The sequence below is a fragment of the Monodelphis domestica genome, chromosome 4, assembly GCF_027887165.1.
Source record: "Monodelphis domestica isolate mMonDom1 chromosome 4, mMonDom1.pri, whole genome shotgun sequence".
Classification (NCBI taxonomy): Eukaryota; Metazoa; Chordata; class Mammalia; order Didelphimorphia; family Didelphidae; genus Monodelphis; species Monodelphis domestica.
Genome location: NC_077230.1, coordinates 150877285 through 150895344, shown reverse-complemented (window position 1 = coordinate 150895344; position 18060 = coordinate 150877285). Strand labels below are relative to the sequence as shown.

General features: G+C 39.1%; 1 protein-coding gene across 5 annotated transcripts in view; it reads right to left on the bottom strand.

Annotated features, from left to right (window-relative positions):
* KIF5C (kinesin family member 5C) overlaps positions 1-18060 on the bottom strand; it is a 287301-nt gene that overhangs the window by 218337 nt on the left and 50904 nt on the right. For 2 of the 5 annotated variants that reach the window (XM_007494150.3, XM_056793827.1), the window contains exon 1: positions 166-302. The exons of 2 other annotated variants lie outside the window; for them this stretch is intronic. Coding sequence is in view for 1 of the 3 variants with exons in the window: in XM_001365109.4 (XP_001365146.1) it covers positions 166-291 (126 nt within the window). In the remaining 2 variants the exon portion in view is untranslated. Of the gene's footprint in view, positions 1-165; positions 1013-18060 lie in introns of those variants that run through there. One more of the 5 variants, XM_001365109.4, reaches the window with a different exon arrangement.

The window sequence follows — 18060 nt, the reverse complement described above, 5'->3', positions numbered from 1 at the left end:
AGGTTAAAGGGGGTTTGTGAGGGTGGGCAGGGGGTGGTTTGTTTCTCCTCCGCCCGGTCACAAGAAACTGCAGGTCAGGAATGTCAGAGGGGATGGTGAGAGCATCTCCTGTCACGGGGGAGGGGGAAGTGAGGGAAGAAAAGGGGAAACAGAACAGAGACTTACCCCTATGACCACCGTCTCTTCTCCTTTAAATTTGGGGATGAATTTGTCGCCTCTGAGGATCTCCGCTTCATTCAGAGGCCGAAACCGGCACATCACTTTGATACTGCATTCAGAGGGGTCCGCCATCTCAGCCGGCTATGGGCGAGGGCAAGGGCTGGCTGGGGGGATGGGGTGGGGTGGGGTGGGAATGGGGGGACAGGAGGGCCACTGGATCAAGGGGTGGGAAATGCCCGGCCAGCAGTTGAGCCACGTCCCAGTGCGGCCCGACGGGGTCCAGCACACGTACTTTTTAGCAGGTCATTGCGAACTCTTCAGGCTTGGCAGCTCCCGAGGTATGGAACAGGACAAATCCAAAGCATTCAACCCTTTCTCGCCCTTACACCTGAGCCAAGCTTCAAATTTGTCTCTTTTCCCCCAGTCTCTTCTCCCTCCCTCTCTGGTACTGCAGGCCTGGGGAGGCTACTGCAACTGAGGGAGGGGACGTCTCCAAAGGAGACCCAGGCTCTCTGCTCCTCTCAGATCGCAGAGGTTCCAACGGGCGCTGCCATCCTGCATCAGCACCAACTACCTTCCCTCGCCCCTATTCCTCCTACTACTTTCCCCTCCCTTCTACCATCCCCTCCTCCTCCCCCGGGCTTTATGACTTCACTGCATTGACTCCACCCTAGGCCCACTTCTTCCCAGGCTCTGGAGCGACTGGCTCGATAGGCATGCTGGAAGTTGTAGTCTCTTTGTCTGCAGGTGGAATGGACCATAATATCTTGGACTGAGTTCTAAAGCGCTGGGATAGTCTACCAACAGCCTAGATGTCTAGGTCTTCATTATCCAAGCCAACCAGGGAGCAGTAGAGTAGCCATCTAAACTATCCTGCTAATTTTTTTTTCTATGGATTTCCTATAGGAGAAGCCCCTATCTAATAAGACGAAATTCTTAATGGAGCACTTTCTTGTTTTGGGGTGCTATACTAATAAAAGTAGGGCAGCTAGGTGGCCCAGTGGATATGGGACTTGGCGTCCCGTTCAGGAAGACTTATCTTCCTGAATTCAAATCTGGTTTCAGACACTTACTAGCCATGTGACCCTGGGCAAGTCACTTAACCTTGTTTGCCTCAGTTTCCTCATCTGTAAAACGAGCTGGAGAAAGAAATGGCAAAACACTGCAGTATCTTTGCCAAGAGAGTCACAAAGAGTTGGACTCCACTGAACAACATGATCTCTTCATTATAAATGCTCAAAAGTCCTCTTTGATTAAAAATAAACTTTTCCCCTGTGGGATTATATTGTTTTGCAGGGCAAGTTATTATTCCTTGTACAGCAATATCTTCTCTTTCTGAATATTGTATTCTGAGCTCAATTTTTTTTTTGTAGAAGCAATCCAAGTTTTATATGACCCTGGTCTTAGTTCCTTACTATTTGAATTTCTTCTTTCTAGATGCCTGCCATATATTTTCTTTGATTTGAAAGATCTGCATTGTCAGTAAATCATTGTTTGGACTTTTCCTTATGGAATTTCTTTTGGGGGGAAATTATACATGTATTACCATGCAAAACATTTCCATATTCATTTTTATAAGAGAATATCCAAAATAAAACCAAAACCCCCAAATAAAAACCCAAATAAACTATAATTAAAATTTTTATCAACTCCCAACAGTTCCTTCTCTGGAGGTGGATAACATTCTTTGTCATAAATCTTTCAGAACTGTCCTAGGTCATTGTATTGCTAGGAGTAGCCAAGTCTTTCACAGTTGATCATTCCATAATATTGATGTTACTGTGTACAATGTTCTCTTGGTTCTGCTTATTTCATGCTGCAGCAGTTCATCTAGGGCTTTTCAGCTCTTTCTGAAATCATCCTGTTCATCATTTATTACAGCACAGTACTATTCTTATCATCATCATATGCCACAGTTTGCTCAGCCATTCCCCAGCTGAAGGATGTCCTCTTGACTTCCAATTCTTTGCCACCACAAAAAAGGGCTGCTATGAATATTTTTGTACAATAAGGTCCTCCCCACTACCACCTTTTGTTAAATCTCTTTGAGATACAGACCTAGTAGTGATAATACTGGATCAAAGGGTATCCACTGTTTTTATAGCCCTTTGGGGAAAGCTCCAAATTGCCCACCAGAATGGTTCGATCAGTTCACAACTCTACCAGCAATGCATTAGTGTCCCAATTTTGCCACATGCCCACCAACATTTATCACTTTTCTTTACCGTCATATTGGCCAACCTGATAATTGTGAGAGAAGTGATACCTCAGAGTTGTTTTAATTTTCATTTCTTTAATCAAGAGAGATTTAGAACACTTTTCCAAACTTTTTGACCAAAGATGCATGTAAAACCCAGTGGAATTGCGTGCCTGTTACAGGAAGGGGGGCGGGGGAGGGAAAGAATAGAATTCTTGTAACCAAGGAATAATGTTCTAAATTGACTAATTAAATAAAACATAAAAAAGGACCACTTTTCCACATGATAGTTGATAGTTTTGATTTCTTCATCTGTAAATTGCTTGTTACTATCCTTTGACCATTTTGCAATTGGGGAATGGTTTGTATTTTTATAAATTTAATTTCATTCTCTGTATATTTGTGAAGTGAGGCCTTTAAGAAATTTGTTAATATTTTTTCTCTTATGGAATTTCTTTAAGAGATGATCAGAAGATTCTTTCTATTTTTATTTTGCCCTATGGTATTAATAGATCTGGGCAGTTTTCATTTGTGACTTTTTAAAACATAGTCTAGGCTTTTTCACCATGATTTTAGGGGAATTCAATGATTCTTAAATATCTCTCCTTGACCTATTTTCCATTTCAGTTGTTTTTTATATCAGCTCTCTTACATTCATTCTATTTTTTTCAATATTTTGATTTTGTTCTAATATTTCATGCTGTCTCATGAAATAATTGATTTTCTGTTTATTCTGTTGTAATTTCCAAGAATTCAATTTCTTGGGTGAGGCTTTCCTTCAGAACTATCTTATTTTCCTTTTAACTCTTTCCTCAAGGGCTTTTATTTAATTTTTTAGCTGTTGCTTCATTTCTTGTAGGTATTCATGTGGTCCTTATGGAAAATCCATTTTTTTCTTTTAGGTTTCTCCTTGAAGTTGTTATGGAGTTAGACTGCAATATTTTTGATACTATATAGTTTTCTTTGACTTATTCATCTCTCCAGCTTTGCATCAACAACCCTCCTCTCTTTGCCTCACTTCAGGGAAGGGAATGGGACCTTCTTAATCTTTCCTTGGATCCTTTTGGTTCTATAGTTACTTACCCCTCCCCAGATTAACTTCTTCCAGTCCCCTCAGGTTTTTTGAGCAAAATCTTTTCATAACCTCTTTGACATCTCTGGATTGTGTTAGGGACTTCAAAGCCCCTGGGCCTGAGCTGTCTTGGTCTGGGGACTGTGAACTTCAGAATGTTCAGGAACTGTGCTGGTCAACACTCAACACTATGGTGAGCTATTCACTGCCTAGTTCTGGGGGTTTCAAGGTTCCCATCCCAAGATTCTCTCTGGTCTTATTCTCTCCACTTCCAAATACTTTTCCTTGCAGGTTACACCTATTCTTTCTCTGGTCATGCTGGTGCTTTCCTTGTTGGGGTTGGGGAGGTAAGGCTTCTTTCCTATTGTCCTTGGAATCCTAGATAACCTTTTGTACAGCCCTGAGGTGAAAGATGTTACTTAGTGTAGTTTCTTACTGAATTTCTTCATTAGCATTTGGACTAATGGAAACTTCAGACTTTTGTTATAGATGTGGGAGGAGTAGGATAACTTTGCCACTGCTCAGGAAGCCATCTTGGCAAGAAAGTGCCCTCTTGTTTGTAAAGTCTATTTAAAGCTTTATTACCTAATTATAGCTGCTCTTTTTGTGGCAGCTAAGAATTGGAAACTAAAGGGATGTCCCTCAATTGGGGAATGGCTGAACAAATTGTGGTATATGATGGCGATGGAATTCTATTGTGCTATAAGGAAAGACAAACAGGATGATTTCAGAAAGAGGGAAATGGAAAACATGTCACAACTAATACTGTAGTCTCCTGTAGGAATAATTGCAATTTATTGGAGCTACTGTATCATTTATAATACAGTGGCAGGGATAATAGACAATGTTCTGGGGACATTAACCAATATGACTATGGGATGGACACCATTACCAATGAATTATCTAGATGTAAATTACCTCTGGCAAATTATACCCCAAATCTATGTTGTGGCAGTGACTAACATCTAAAAGTACATCAAAGCTGGTGCCAACCTGATCTTCCAAAAGAAAACTATACATGCTTTAGTCATTAATAATAGATTAGAGGCATTGCTTGGTCAGATCCCTATTATAACTGAGATATGCCAGGATTACATGCAGAGAAAACAAGGCATGGGGAAGGGAACTGATGTGGAGACTAGGGACATGATGGGACAGACTAATAAGGATGTGTAGTTACTAATACTAATACTGGGACACTATTAGGGACAATAGGGGGAAATGACTTTGCCAATAACATATAGGCACAAAACAACAAGGCACCAATTAATGCATCTGCTAACAATCTTGCAAATGCATCAAAGGCTCAAAAGATTATACCTTTGTGTGATGTAGCTAAGGTCACTAATAACTCTGGTATCTTACATGCAAAAGTTCATAAGTCATTCTCCACTCATGACTTAGAGTTTTATGTTAATGCATGCCTAAGTTTTTATCAGAACCTCATCTTGCAATTAAAGAACTAAAAAGAGCATTTTGCCTCTATGAACCAGATTTTGAGGATGTAGAAATTCTTTTATCTGAACTTTTTACAACCCAGGAACATAAAAACTTTATTGAGCAAACTAGAAGATTCCTCACTCATGAGCTGGCCAGATGTTTTTGAGGAGCTAGATTTTTCTAATCCAAGATCAATGACTTATCTAAGAAAATGCCATGAGGATCTATTGCAGGAAATGAAGCAATTGTCAGAAAGACCCAATGCATGGGGAAAATTTGACAGATTATTACAAGAAAAAAATTAATACCCAAGCGCATTTATCGATCACCTTATTGAAAAAACTGAGGGACTGTTGGGCTTTAACCCTGATTCAAAAGAATCAGAGGCACATGTGAGGAGACAATTTCTCAAGGGTTGTGATAAGTACTTGAGGGATCTCTTCAGGAACTATTGCCCTAAGTTAGACACCATCTCACTTAATGAACTTAGGGACACTGACACCTATCTCCATGATAACAAAGTAGAGCAGGAAAAGGAAAGAGACAATCTAGAGAAAAAACTCCAAGAGACCAATGAAATTTTAAGGCAGAAAGAATTACAGGATGTTAAGAACCTGGTTACAATGAAGACATTTAATAGACAAACCACACAGGATAGACAGACACCCCAAAGTCAACAGAGGGTGCAAAAAGATATCAGAACTTGCTTTTGATGTTCTTGTCAGGGACACATAGTAAGAAACTGCACAATGAAACATCGCTATGAAGAGGGCCAAAATAAGAGAGATGGGAAAGGTCAAAATGCATACTATCAAGGAAAAGAGTATACTAACAAAAACTATGGGAGACAGGACTCTAATAGCAAGCAGTTTTGCTCTCACTGCAGACTGAGGGAACAGGAGACCCCAGACCTGAAATCCATGGAAGCAGCAATAACTTCTGGAGCAAAACCTCGTTATTCAGAAGTGGTAGCAAAGAATAATCATTATACCGCATGATGCCAAGCTCTAGCATTATCTAGTAAAAAAGAGACAAATTTGGGAGGTACCCCAGGGAGGAAACATGAGGGCATAAACCTAAAGGGCAAAAAGGGAGATGGTAGGAAGGAAAAAGAAAACTTTAAAATTTTAGTGGTGGAGAAACAGATAGTTGGGCAAGATGCCAAGGGAAGCAACTTAAGTACAAAACAGAAATATATAATTGAGATAGAGAGAGAAATTACACACCTAATAGAAGATATGAAACATGACCTTTATGGTTCACAATACATGGGCACACAAAACTGCATGGAGAAAAGCAAAGAACAGATTGAAACCTTTTTGGAAAACTTCTTAGCTTGCAGAATAGGTCTAGAGAATGGAAAAACAAACAGGGCTAATAAATTTTTAAAACAGCAACTTAAGTATCCACACCATTCTGACAAGATAGCCAGATGAGACATTGTTGCAAGATACCTTGAAGCAGATACATTTATACATATAGGAGAGGAAAGAAAGAGAAATGAGGGGAGAAATAACTTAAATCCAAAAGCCAAAGGCTTTTACCCATGAGATCATATCCAAAATCTTATAGCACTCAAAGATACCAGTCCTGGGGATGGGTTTAGCATAGACCAATACCAAAGTTCCAATGACTATCTCTTCCCTGAACCAGAGACTGCAAAACAATGTAAGGGAATGGAAACAGAAGAGTCTTTGATAGTGAAACTTCATCCAAACAGTTCTCAAACTGAAATCAACACAAACACAAACCTTTCCTCTGAGCAAGCTGTTAGCTCACAGACAGCAGTGGTCCAAACTGATACAGAGCTAGTTAATAATAATGCATTAAATGGGGGTGGAATAACTAAAGATGGGATGGTAGATTACACTATAACATCTACAAAACCTAAAACATCTACTAGTTATACAATGTATTACAAACCATGGGACAAGAAAAAGGTTCTGATGATAATAGGAAACCTGTGTGTGCAAATAACACAATAGCTAGTTTGCAATATAAGGCAGAGATACAGGAACCATATGTATTGGTCAAAATGAGAGATCAAAATTACAAGACTCTCACTGATACAGGGGTAGCCAGATCCATATTAAAGTCATTCCCAGGGAACACCATGATAGAGGGTATGGTTTCAGTGGCAGGTGCTGTGGGACAAATAGAGTGAGTCCCGCAACTGAAATCTAAGATTGTAATTTTAGGTCCACTGTCCATTGGCCATGCATTCCTTCTAATACCAGGGAGTCCAAACAACCTTTTGGGACATGATTTTCTTTGTAAAATTCGGGCAACTTTACAATGTGAGCAATCAGGGAACATATACCTCCATTTACCAAAATAATCCCTGAAACATTATCCTCTATTATTTTTGGGACAGCTCGATGAGACCACTGATCAGCAGCAGGCTGTAACATCTCTTTATGACATTCCTACAGACATTCCATAGGGTGTATGGGTGGCACATAAGAATGATGTGGGAATAATTAAATCAATACAACCAGTAAAGATAGAGGTTAAAGACCGTATACCTCCCAAGATCCCTCAGTATAAGCTCAGCAAAGAAGCTGAAGAAGGCATAACACCTATTATCAACAGCTTGCTGGAGCAGGGTATATTGAGATACACAGTGTCAGAATATACTAGCCCAATACTAGCAATTAAAAAGAGCAATCCAAATTCTGATGGTACAGTAAATTGGCAATTTGTTACAGGATCATAGAACAATCAATAATATAGTCAAGAAAACACATACCATCACACTATCTCCCAATGACATTATTTCTAAGATTCCTAGCAACACATTATGGCGTACCATAATTGACTTGAGCAATGCATATTTTACGATTCCACTCCATCCTGATAGCCAAAATATAATTGCATTCTCATGGAAGAAAAATTAGCTCTGCTGGACTTGTTTAGTTCAGGGCTGTTGAGAGAGTGCAACGATTTTCTGCCAGCTGCTAAAAAGAGACCTAGAAAATATAAAATTCAAACATAGCAAGCTAGTGCATTATGTAGATGACCTGCTTCTGGCATCTCCTGATGCAAAATATGCCTAGAAGACTCAAAGAGGCTGCTAATCGAATTGTACAAAATAGGAAATAAGATCTCAAAAAGAAAGTTGCAATGGGTTCTCTCAAAAGTTGAGTACCTAGGTTTTATTCTGGAAAAGGGCACCAGGAAAATATCCAGTAAGAGAATAGCAGATATACAGAAGCTAAGTATTCCATATACAAAGAAACAACTTAGGGCATTCCTGGGCACTACTGGGTTCTCACATCATTATATCTCAAAATATTTACATATTTCCAAGTGTCTCACAGATCTGACCAAAAATCAGGTTGAGAAGCCTTTGAAGCTCATAAAAGAACATCTACATGCGCTGTCCACTTTAAAATAAGCTATCCTAACAGCTCCAGCCCTTGCATTCCAAATTATAACAAAGATTTTCATCTATATGTCCATGAGGCTAAGGATATAGCTTCTGGAGTGCTAGCCTAATATCTAGGATTGAGTTTAGGACGTATTGAATATTTCAGTGCAATTTTGTCTCCGGTGGCAAAAGGCTTTATGCATTGTCTGTGCAGCATTGCCGCTGCTACCCTCATGGTTAAAAAAGTTAATGAATTAGTGTCGGGATGCAAGCTCTGCACACCAGCTAGAAAAATTGCTAAAATCACAGAGTAGGCATGCATTTACATATGCAAGGCTATCCCAGTACAAAATCATTTTGCTGGCTAATGACAATCTAATTTTACATAGATGTGCACCATTGAATCCAGCCACATTGATTCCTGACCTAACATTGGGAGAAAAGTCCCTACATGATTGCACACAGATGGTAGAAATAATACATAGAACCAGAGAAGATCTGAATGATATACCACTCAATGATCCCGACCTTCAGATATATTCAGATGGTTCTTCATGTTTTTAAAGGCAAAAGAATCATGGGGGCTGCAGCTGTAATGGATGACGGGACCCTCTGGCATGCATTGTTACTAAGTCATGTCAGTGCTCAAGGAGCCGAGCTCAGAGCCCTCATAGAAGCACTGATGCAGTCCAAAGACAAAAGGGTGAATATATATACAGATTCTGCTTATGACATTGGAATTTTATTTGCCACGGGACAAACTTGAAAGAATAGGGGATTTGTCACAACATCTGTAAAAAGGAGAGCATATGAGAACCTCATAAACCAATTCTTAGAAATAGTGAACTTGCCAAAGAAAGTGGCAGTGATCCATTGCAAGGCTCACTCCTCTGGCAAGGATGAGGTATCCCTAGGAAATCATAGGGCAAATGTAACAGCAAGATTCGCTGCCAGATTTGGTCCTATCCATGTTCTGAATTTCTCTCTGGTGGATAAGCACAATCTCAAACAAGCATACTGCCAAGAGGAGATTCAGTCATGGCAACAACATCTAGGGGCCAGATTAGTCAAAGGAATCTGGTTATCACAAGGAGGAAAGCCCATTTTGCCCAAAAAGCTGTACCAATATCTATGCAATGTGATTCACTCCAGAGATCATTATGGAGTGCAATCCATGCTGGATGAGGTCAGTCAGTTTGGGAAATTCTAGGGATATCAACAAATGCTATAAGAGTGTGTCAGGCATGTGACATCTGTAGAAAGTTTAATCAAGGTCATTTCAAATGCAAGGTATTGGGAGGATGACCTCTAGCTTATACACCTTTTCGGTGTCTGCAGATTGATTTCATTAACATGCCTGGAGACTGAGGGTATAAATATGTTTTAGTCATAGTGGACAGACTCACTCGATGGACATAAGCATATCCATCAAAGAAAAACAACACTGGCATGGTAGTGAAAACATTGCTTAAGGAAATGGTTCCTAGATACTGCATTCCAGATGCCATAGACTCTGACAGGGGAAGTCACTTTACATCTAGCATTTTACAAGAGTATAAGTCTCTGGGAATAAAGGGTAATTTCCATAATGCATAGATTAGACAGTTCAGGACAGGTGGAAAGAATGAATAAGGAGTTAAAAACCACGATAGCTAAACTCTGTGCTCAAACTCATCTTAAATGGACGGAGGTTCTTTCACTTGCACTGTTCTATCTAAGGCTGAAACCCAGAGGAGACTTACATATTTCCCTATATGAGATATTGTATGGACGGCCAGTATGGATAGGAAGGACCACTAAACCATCTTATGTTTTCATGCTGGGAGGGAAATGCCAATTACACACCTATCTGATACAGATACAGAATAGGCTGGAAGAACTGAGAAGGCTAGGACTACTAGTGCAGAGGGTCCCACTAGATTTCTCACTATATAACATCAGACCAGAGAACAAGGTACATGTGAAAAATTTTACCAAAGACAAACCCACAGAGCCCAGATGGATTGGCCCATATGATATAGCTATCACCACTCCTACATTGATCAAAGTAATAGGAAAAGATTCTTGGTTTCACACATCTCACGTTAAACATCACTATGCCCATGATAACATGCCAAAAGACAACTTAATGGAAGCCCAAGAATCCATTCTAACACAGACACCCCAAGATCAAACCTTGATAAGTAAACATAGAGCCCATGAATCCAACAAAATTGAACAAGAAGAAATAGAGATACTAAGTAGAGACAATGAAACTGGAACAGAATAATTCCCAACACAGATAGTATAAATTTAGGTTAGTTAGATCAGGCAGGATTAGCATGGCCTATGAAACATAGGCAAAGTGGTTCCTTGTGGAACCTGGGAGTTCATTTGGGTGGATTTAGAATCCCTTAGAATTAGTAAACATGTATACAAATTTCCATCTCAAGCCTAGAATAAAATATCATTAACCTCTACAATCAACCATGTAGGAATATAATAATTGCTTTACAATCACACATTAAGAAAGATACCTACATTCATTACATTAAAAAAATCTCACTTGCACACATGAAAATGGCACAAGCATCCTTATAAAGTTTCACTCACATGCATCAACATATTCAGTTTTATATGCATGCACACATTAATCTTACACACACGCATGATCCTGTAGTTCTGGATACATGAGATCATCTTTCAAGGTGAGATGGCAGGTATCCTGTAAAGACGAAAACATCCAGATCTGTGACAAATTTCAAGCAACACCAAAGGATGGAAGACACATTGACAACTGGAAAGAACTTTGGATCAAAGACATGGGGGATGAACTTCAGGAAAATGGGTCACGTAAGATTAATTGCCAATCATATTAACTTCACATGTAGGGAATTACATCCACATACACACTGGAATCTACACAGGAAGAATGAGAAGAGATCTTCAGGCAACATGAGAAAATGTTTTCCTGAAGAGGAATAAGTATGTATCCACCAAGACATATCTAGAACATGAATAAATTTTACACTGACATTAGGGGCTGTGCCATAAATAAAGATAGCCCATAAATTGTATATCTGTAAATAGATCTCTACTATCAGAGGATGTGTGTGTATATATATACATATATATGTATGTATGTATAAATAATATGTAACATGTGTAAATGTGTAGAAAACACAGATATGTACATGTATAGCACAATAATGAGCTAATCAACTAACACAGATAGAAAGGAAAGACTTAACATACTAACCATTAACAGGGACAGAGTATTTTAGGGTGGAAAAGGGAGTGTTGTAACTAGAGAGGTAACATAGAGACAGAATAAATCAGATTTCATTAGATGCAAATTTATATATATATATACATATAACTTATGAATTGTTACATTGGAATTAGAATTACATGATGCATAGGATAGTTTAATTTTACTTAAGAGTTAAATTTTATATTGATTGCAATACAAATGACCTTTGTATTAAGAAATTGTTATATTGTAAAACTTTGTTGGCGCATAATCCTAACCCTTTTCCCACAACTCAGTCTTAGCATAAGATAGGAATTTAGATTAGCAAATAGACAGATTAGGATAAGATTTATTATTTTGAGAGTGAGAGGTTAGATGGGAACAATAACTAGCATAGATAGATTAGAAGAGACAGAGAAGGTAAGTAACTGGCTTGGGCCAGGGTGGCACCATGTGAACAACAGGAAATGGAGGATTTGTTTCAGAGGCTGGCACATAAGAAAAGTGTCAGGCTGAAGAGTGTGTGGAACTGATCACCTCAACTAGGGAAGGAACCCCAAGAATGGAGAATCTGGAGGAGGAGAAGACTCTGGCTGATGGAGGAGTTGGTCTTTCAGTTGGGAGAACCCAAAGAGAGAAGATTGAAAAAGACTTTCTCCTGAGGGTTACTCACTTTTCCTGCTGGTGAATGGAAATCTTTACTCCCAACATTTCCCAATTGAAAAGACTATTGAAGAGGAAACCTGAGAAAGACATTTTAAATCTCTGTCCAACTTTACTTCAGCTCCGATTGCCCTGAGTCTGAACTGTGGCCAAGGGGCCAAATCCAGGGTGAGTCAACCTGATTTTATCTCGGGGGACTCAGGCTGCCAAAGCCTGAGTTCCCACCAAACACAAGAAGGAAGGAAAAAGGGTTTAGATCGAGACAAAGACCCCCTTTCCCCACTTTCCTCTCCCATTCTTTCCCTGGTAGTTATTTCTTTGTATTACCATGATTGAGTAGACATTAAAATAGTTATCTTTTTCACAAGCTGTGAATCAAGTGTTAATGAACAGATCAAGGGGAGATCCTTTGGCCTCGAGTAGTGGAGGGGGGGCAAGAGGGACAGAAGAATCTGGGAGAGCAGCCTTAGCTAAGGCAGGAAGGCAGAAGGGGGAAAATCTTCAAACCCCCTCTCCTCTCTGAGCCAATCTTAAACATCAGCTGTCTCCCTTGAACCCCACTTTTGAGAAGGGGGGGTTCTCCATTCTTCTCCTCCCCATCTATACTGAAAGTCTTAATCCCTCTAGTTACAACTTAACAACCCCTCAAATATACACTCCAACATTTTCTGATTGACTTCTATTCCTGGAATGCTTCTGGTCCTCAACTTTGCCTACTGTCTTTCCTGGCTTCCTTCAAGTTCTGCCTAAAGTTTCACCTTCCAAAGGCAGCTTTTCCCAACCCCTCTTAATTCTAGTGCCTTCTCTTTGTTAATTATTTTCTAATTGTTTTGTATATAACTTGTTTGTACATATTTATTAGCTATTTTCTCCTCCATTTGATTGTTAGTTGCTTGAGGGAATAGGCTTCTGCCTTTTATCTCTTTTTGTATCTCTAGAACTTAACACATTTCCTCAAACACAGTAAGGTACTTAATAAATACTTATTAATTGACCATTATTCTAATTTTATAGACAATGAAACTAAAGCCCATTAAAGTAAAATGGACCATGGTATCTTAGAAATGAAAGGGGCCTTCCGAGGTCAAGTAATTCAACACCTTCATTTTCCTGATGAGGAAATTAAGGTTCAAAAGGTTAAATGAGGGTCTGTATACTAAAGAGATTATTAAAAAGAGGAATAGGGCCTACTTGTACAAAAATATTTATAGTGACTGTTTTTGTGGTGGTTCTAAAGAATTGGAAACTGAAATGTCCATCAACTAGGGAATGGCTGAACAAATTGTGATATATGTTATAGCACTATTGTGCTATAAGAAATAATGATCAGGGAGGCAGCTGTGGATTGTGAGTCAGACCCAGAGATGGGAGACCCTGGGTTCAAATCTGACCTCAGATACCTCCTAGCTGTGTGACCCTGGGCAAGTCACTTAACCCCCATTGCCTAGCCCTTACCGCTCTTCTGCCTTAGAACCAATACCCAGTATTGATTATGAAATGGAAGGTAGGGGTTTAAAAAAAGAAAGAAAGAATGAGCAGGGTGATTTCAGAAAGAGCTGGAAAGACCTACATGAACTAATGCAGGGAGAAATCAGCAGAATGAGGAAAACATTTTACGCAATAACAGAACTATTGTATGATGATCAACAATGAAATACTCTCAACAATATCATTATCCTGGACAATTTTGAAGGATTCATAATAAAGAATCTGATCCACCCATCGAGAAAGAAACATTGGTGTTGGATGGAGATCAAAGCATATTATTTTTCACATTACTTATGGTTTTATTTTGAGGGTATTCATGCTATATGAGTATTCTCTTATAACAAAGACCAATCTAGATGTATGATTTGCATGATGATACATGTATAACTCAGATCACATTGGTCACCATCTCTGAGAGGGGAGAGAGAAGACAGGAAGGGAGACAATTTGGATCTTATAATTTTGAAAAACATGTTGAAGATTGCTATTACATGTAATGGGGAAAGTAAAATCTAAGGGTAGTGGTAGTCTCGGTGACCGAGAATGACGATTGTCTTTGTGCATTATCATCTATTTATGTACCCTCATGTGGCTTTGCTGTCCAAAGGCTGAGGCGCACAGTTTGTGGCACTTGAGGCCTGGGACGCCAGTTGTTACGGGAGGTGCGGGTGTGGCCTGGTGTCGGCGTTCCTGTGCAGCGGCAAGATGTCAACGTCGTTCATCTTCAAAGGTGGTGGCGGCCTGGTTAATGTGGGTTCGCCAGCTGCTTCTGTCAGAGGCAGTGAGTTCTAGTTGCCTTGGTGTAATGCCAGCCCACTTCAAGTTGGACTTTAGCTGATCCTTGAATCTTTTCTAAAATCTAAGGGTAATGTAGACAATATGATCATGTTTAAAGTTTGCAAAGCTCTTAACAAATCTGAGCTCATTTTATCCTAACAGCAGCCCTGAGAGATCAGTTCTCTACTTATCCCCATCTTACACATGAGGAAACTAAAGCAGAAAGAAGTTAAATGGCTTGCCCAGGGTCAGAAGAGCTAGTAGATATCTGAGTCTGGATTGTAACTAAGGTTTTATGATGCCAAGTCCAGGGCTCTATTCACTGCACCACCCAGCTAATTTAGTAGGAGCTTAGTAAGTGTCACTACAGGCAATCATACAGTTGAATCCAAGCAATAAATTCTCCAGACTTCAAGGCCCATGATAGAGTCAAAATATATCTAATTCCATTCAATAAATAATTATTTGTTGAAACACAAGCATCAAAATGTTAGGTGCTGGTATTTTCTTTAAAAATAGGAAGTAATTGCCTCTCTAAGGGAAAAGGAAGAGAATGAGTATTTGTTAAGTACCTACTATGTGCTGGCACTGTGTTAAGCACCTAAATAGTATCTCAGTTGATCCTCACAAGGTAGATAGATAGTTATTATTTTGACCCTTAGTTGAGGAAGCTGAGGCAAATAGAAGATAAGTGACTTGCCTAGTGTCATACAGCTAATAAGTGTTTGAGGCCACAATTAAATTTGTCTTCCTAACTTCAGGCCCTGTGATCTACCTACCTGTACCACCTAGCTGTCTCTTGAAGAATTTTCCTGGGTTGAAGCAAGTATGCAAAGAAGGAAATATGAAATAATATGTGGAGGGGGGCAAGCAATAACAAATGGAACAATCAAGGAAGGTTTTCTAGAGGTGACAATTGAACTGAAGCTGAAAGGAAGATGAGAACTCAGTTAAAAAGAGAATGAAAACATTGTACACAGAGACTGATACATTGTGGTACAATCGAAGGTGATGGACTTCTCCATTAGTGGCAATGCAATGTCCCTGAACAATCTGCAGGGATCTAGGAGAAAAAACACTATCCACAAGCAGAGGATAAACTATGGGAGTAAAAACACGAATGAAAAGCAACTTCTTGACTATACGGGGGAAGGGGATACGACTGAGGAGAGACTCTGAATGAACACTCTAATGCAAATACCAACAACATGAAAATGGGTTCGAATCAAGAACACATGTGATACCCAGTGGAATCGCGCATTGGCTATGGGAGAGGTGGAGGGAGGGGGGGTGGGGAGGAAAAGAAAATGATCTTTGTTTCCAATGAATAATGTTTGGAAATGACCAAATAAAATAATGTTTAAAGTGGGGGGGGGAGGGAAGAGAATGATCTCAAAAAATTTTTAAATAAATAAATAAATAAAGAATGTTCTCATCAGCTTCTAGTGGTTCAGTTACAATCTTTAGGTGAACAACTTCCAAATCTAATTTTACAGCATGAATCTCTCACCAGAATTTTACTCCAATCAACATTGCCAACAGCCTGATACATTTCACTTATCAAATGAGTGACCAACAATCAAGTAGAGGCACAGTAGGCAGCTTGTGAGAATACATGGGAATGGGAGATGGAATGGCAAGGTTGGAGAATAGATGATTAGATTGGCAAGAGAAGGGTCAGCAAGCTATGACTAGCCAACCATGTTTTTGTATAATCTATGAATTAATCATAGTTCTTGCATTTTAATTTATTTTTTAAACCCTTACCTTCTTAGCATCAATACAAGGATTGGTTCCAAGGCAGAACAATGGTAAGAGCTAGTTAAGTTGTGACTCACCCAGGGTCATACAGCTAGGAAAGTTTTTTTCATTTCAAATAAAGCAAACCCGATTCACCCCATGGAAAAGAGATTATGAAAGAGAATAATGTGAAATAAAGATGGAGGCATGATAGGGGCACATTTGTAGGGCTATAATGCCAAGCTAAGAACTTTGTATTTTATCCTAGATGAATTAGGGAGTCACTGAAGGTTATCTGGAGAAAGGAAGTGTCCTAGACTTTTTTGCCTTAAGATAATTACTTTAGCAGCTAGTGACAATGGATTCTGTTGGAGAGAACTGGAAGCAGAGAGGCCAATTAAGAGGTTATTACAATAGTCCAAGTGAGAGGTAATGAGAACTTGAACTACAATGGTGGTAATTTAAGTAGAAGAGGATATAAATGCAATAAGAGTTGTAGAAAAAGAATCAGGGAGACTTAGGGGTTATGGGGGGGAGCTAGGTAGCTGAGTAGATTGAGAATCAGGCTTAATGATAGGAGTCATACATTTAAATTTGACCTCAGACACTTCCTAGCTATGTGACCCTGGGAAAGTTACCTATCCCCAATTGTCTACCCTTTACCACTTTTCTGCCTTGGAAAAAACATATACAGTATTGATTCTAAGACAGAAGGTAAGGGTTAAAAATCAACAAACCAGCAAACCAAGACTTGGCACTTGGATGTATGTTTATTATTGTTAGTAGTCTCTAGGTAACTGAGGATGATGATTGTCTTTGTGCGTTTTCATCTATGGTGTATAGATGAGTGTGCACAAAAACACTTGTGCGTGAAGGAGATTTAAGTGGAAAAGTCGATGCACAGAGACAGTCCCACTCTCTCGGCATTGGAAGCCTGGGTTCACGATGCCTATAAGATATCAAGTTGAAATGTCTAGCACATAGCTGGCATCATGGAACTAGAATTAGAGAGAGAGAGAGTCAAATTTGTTATATAGACTTTGGAGTAATCTGCATGGAATAAAATGATTATAATTGAATTGGGAGCAGATGAGCATATTAAAGGAGACAACAGAGAAAGAAAAGCAACCCAGAAACAGAACTTTGGGAAATACCCCCCATAGTTAGGAATTGAAGGATACAGGAAAGGAGGCTAAGAAGGATTTTTCAGATACATAGTCCACCCATGTACCCCACTGCAAGTAAATCTTTAATGTTAAAATGCAGATTCACACTAATGATGAATTAGAGGATGATTCAAGAAATTTAACAAATACTCACTAAGAACCTGCTAATTTGCTTTACAAAAGTATCAGTTCACAATAGCATTCCTTTAAATAGCAAGCAGCTATTGTAAATCCTGATACAAATTTCAAAGTATTTACAAAAATGTAAATTAAGTAAAATGTTACAAAATATATATTACAAAAATATAAACAATTTCAGGAATGTGCCTTGTTTAAAGCTTGAAACAAATTTGGAAAACTGGATTTCTCTCTATAAGAATCTTGCAGTCAATTTGAGAAGACAGGACAAATTGTCAGAAAACAATTGTGAAAATATCTTACAGAGCTAAAAAGGAAATGCTGAAGCAAGCTAGTTTTCCACCCAGCACTGATCCAGTTCTGGCCAATCTCCACTGAGTTCATTACATTCAGAGGAAAACCAGAAAGACTCAACTCTTCACTCCCATTTCTTTTTATTATCTAGGGACACTGGACTACATTATTCATGGTCCTAAATCATGTCCAAATCAGTTCAACTCTTCTACCTTCAGTCCACCATTTTACTCCAGTGAAGTTTCATTTTAGACCTGACCACCTGTGACTGCAAAAATGTGAATTTCAAGACTGTGAATTGCCAAAACTGTAAAGATAATTTTA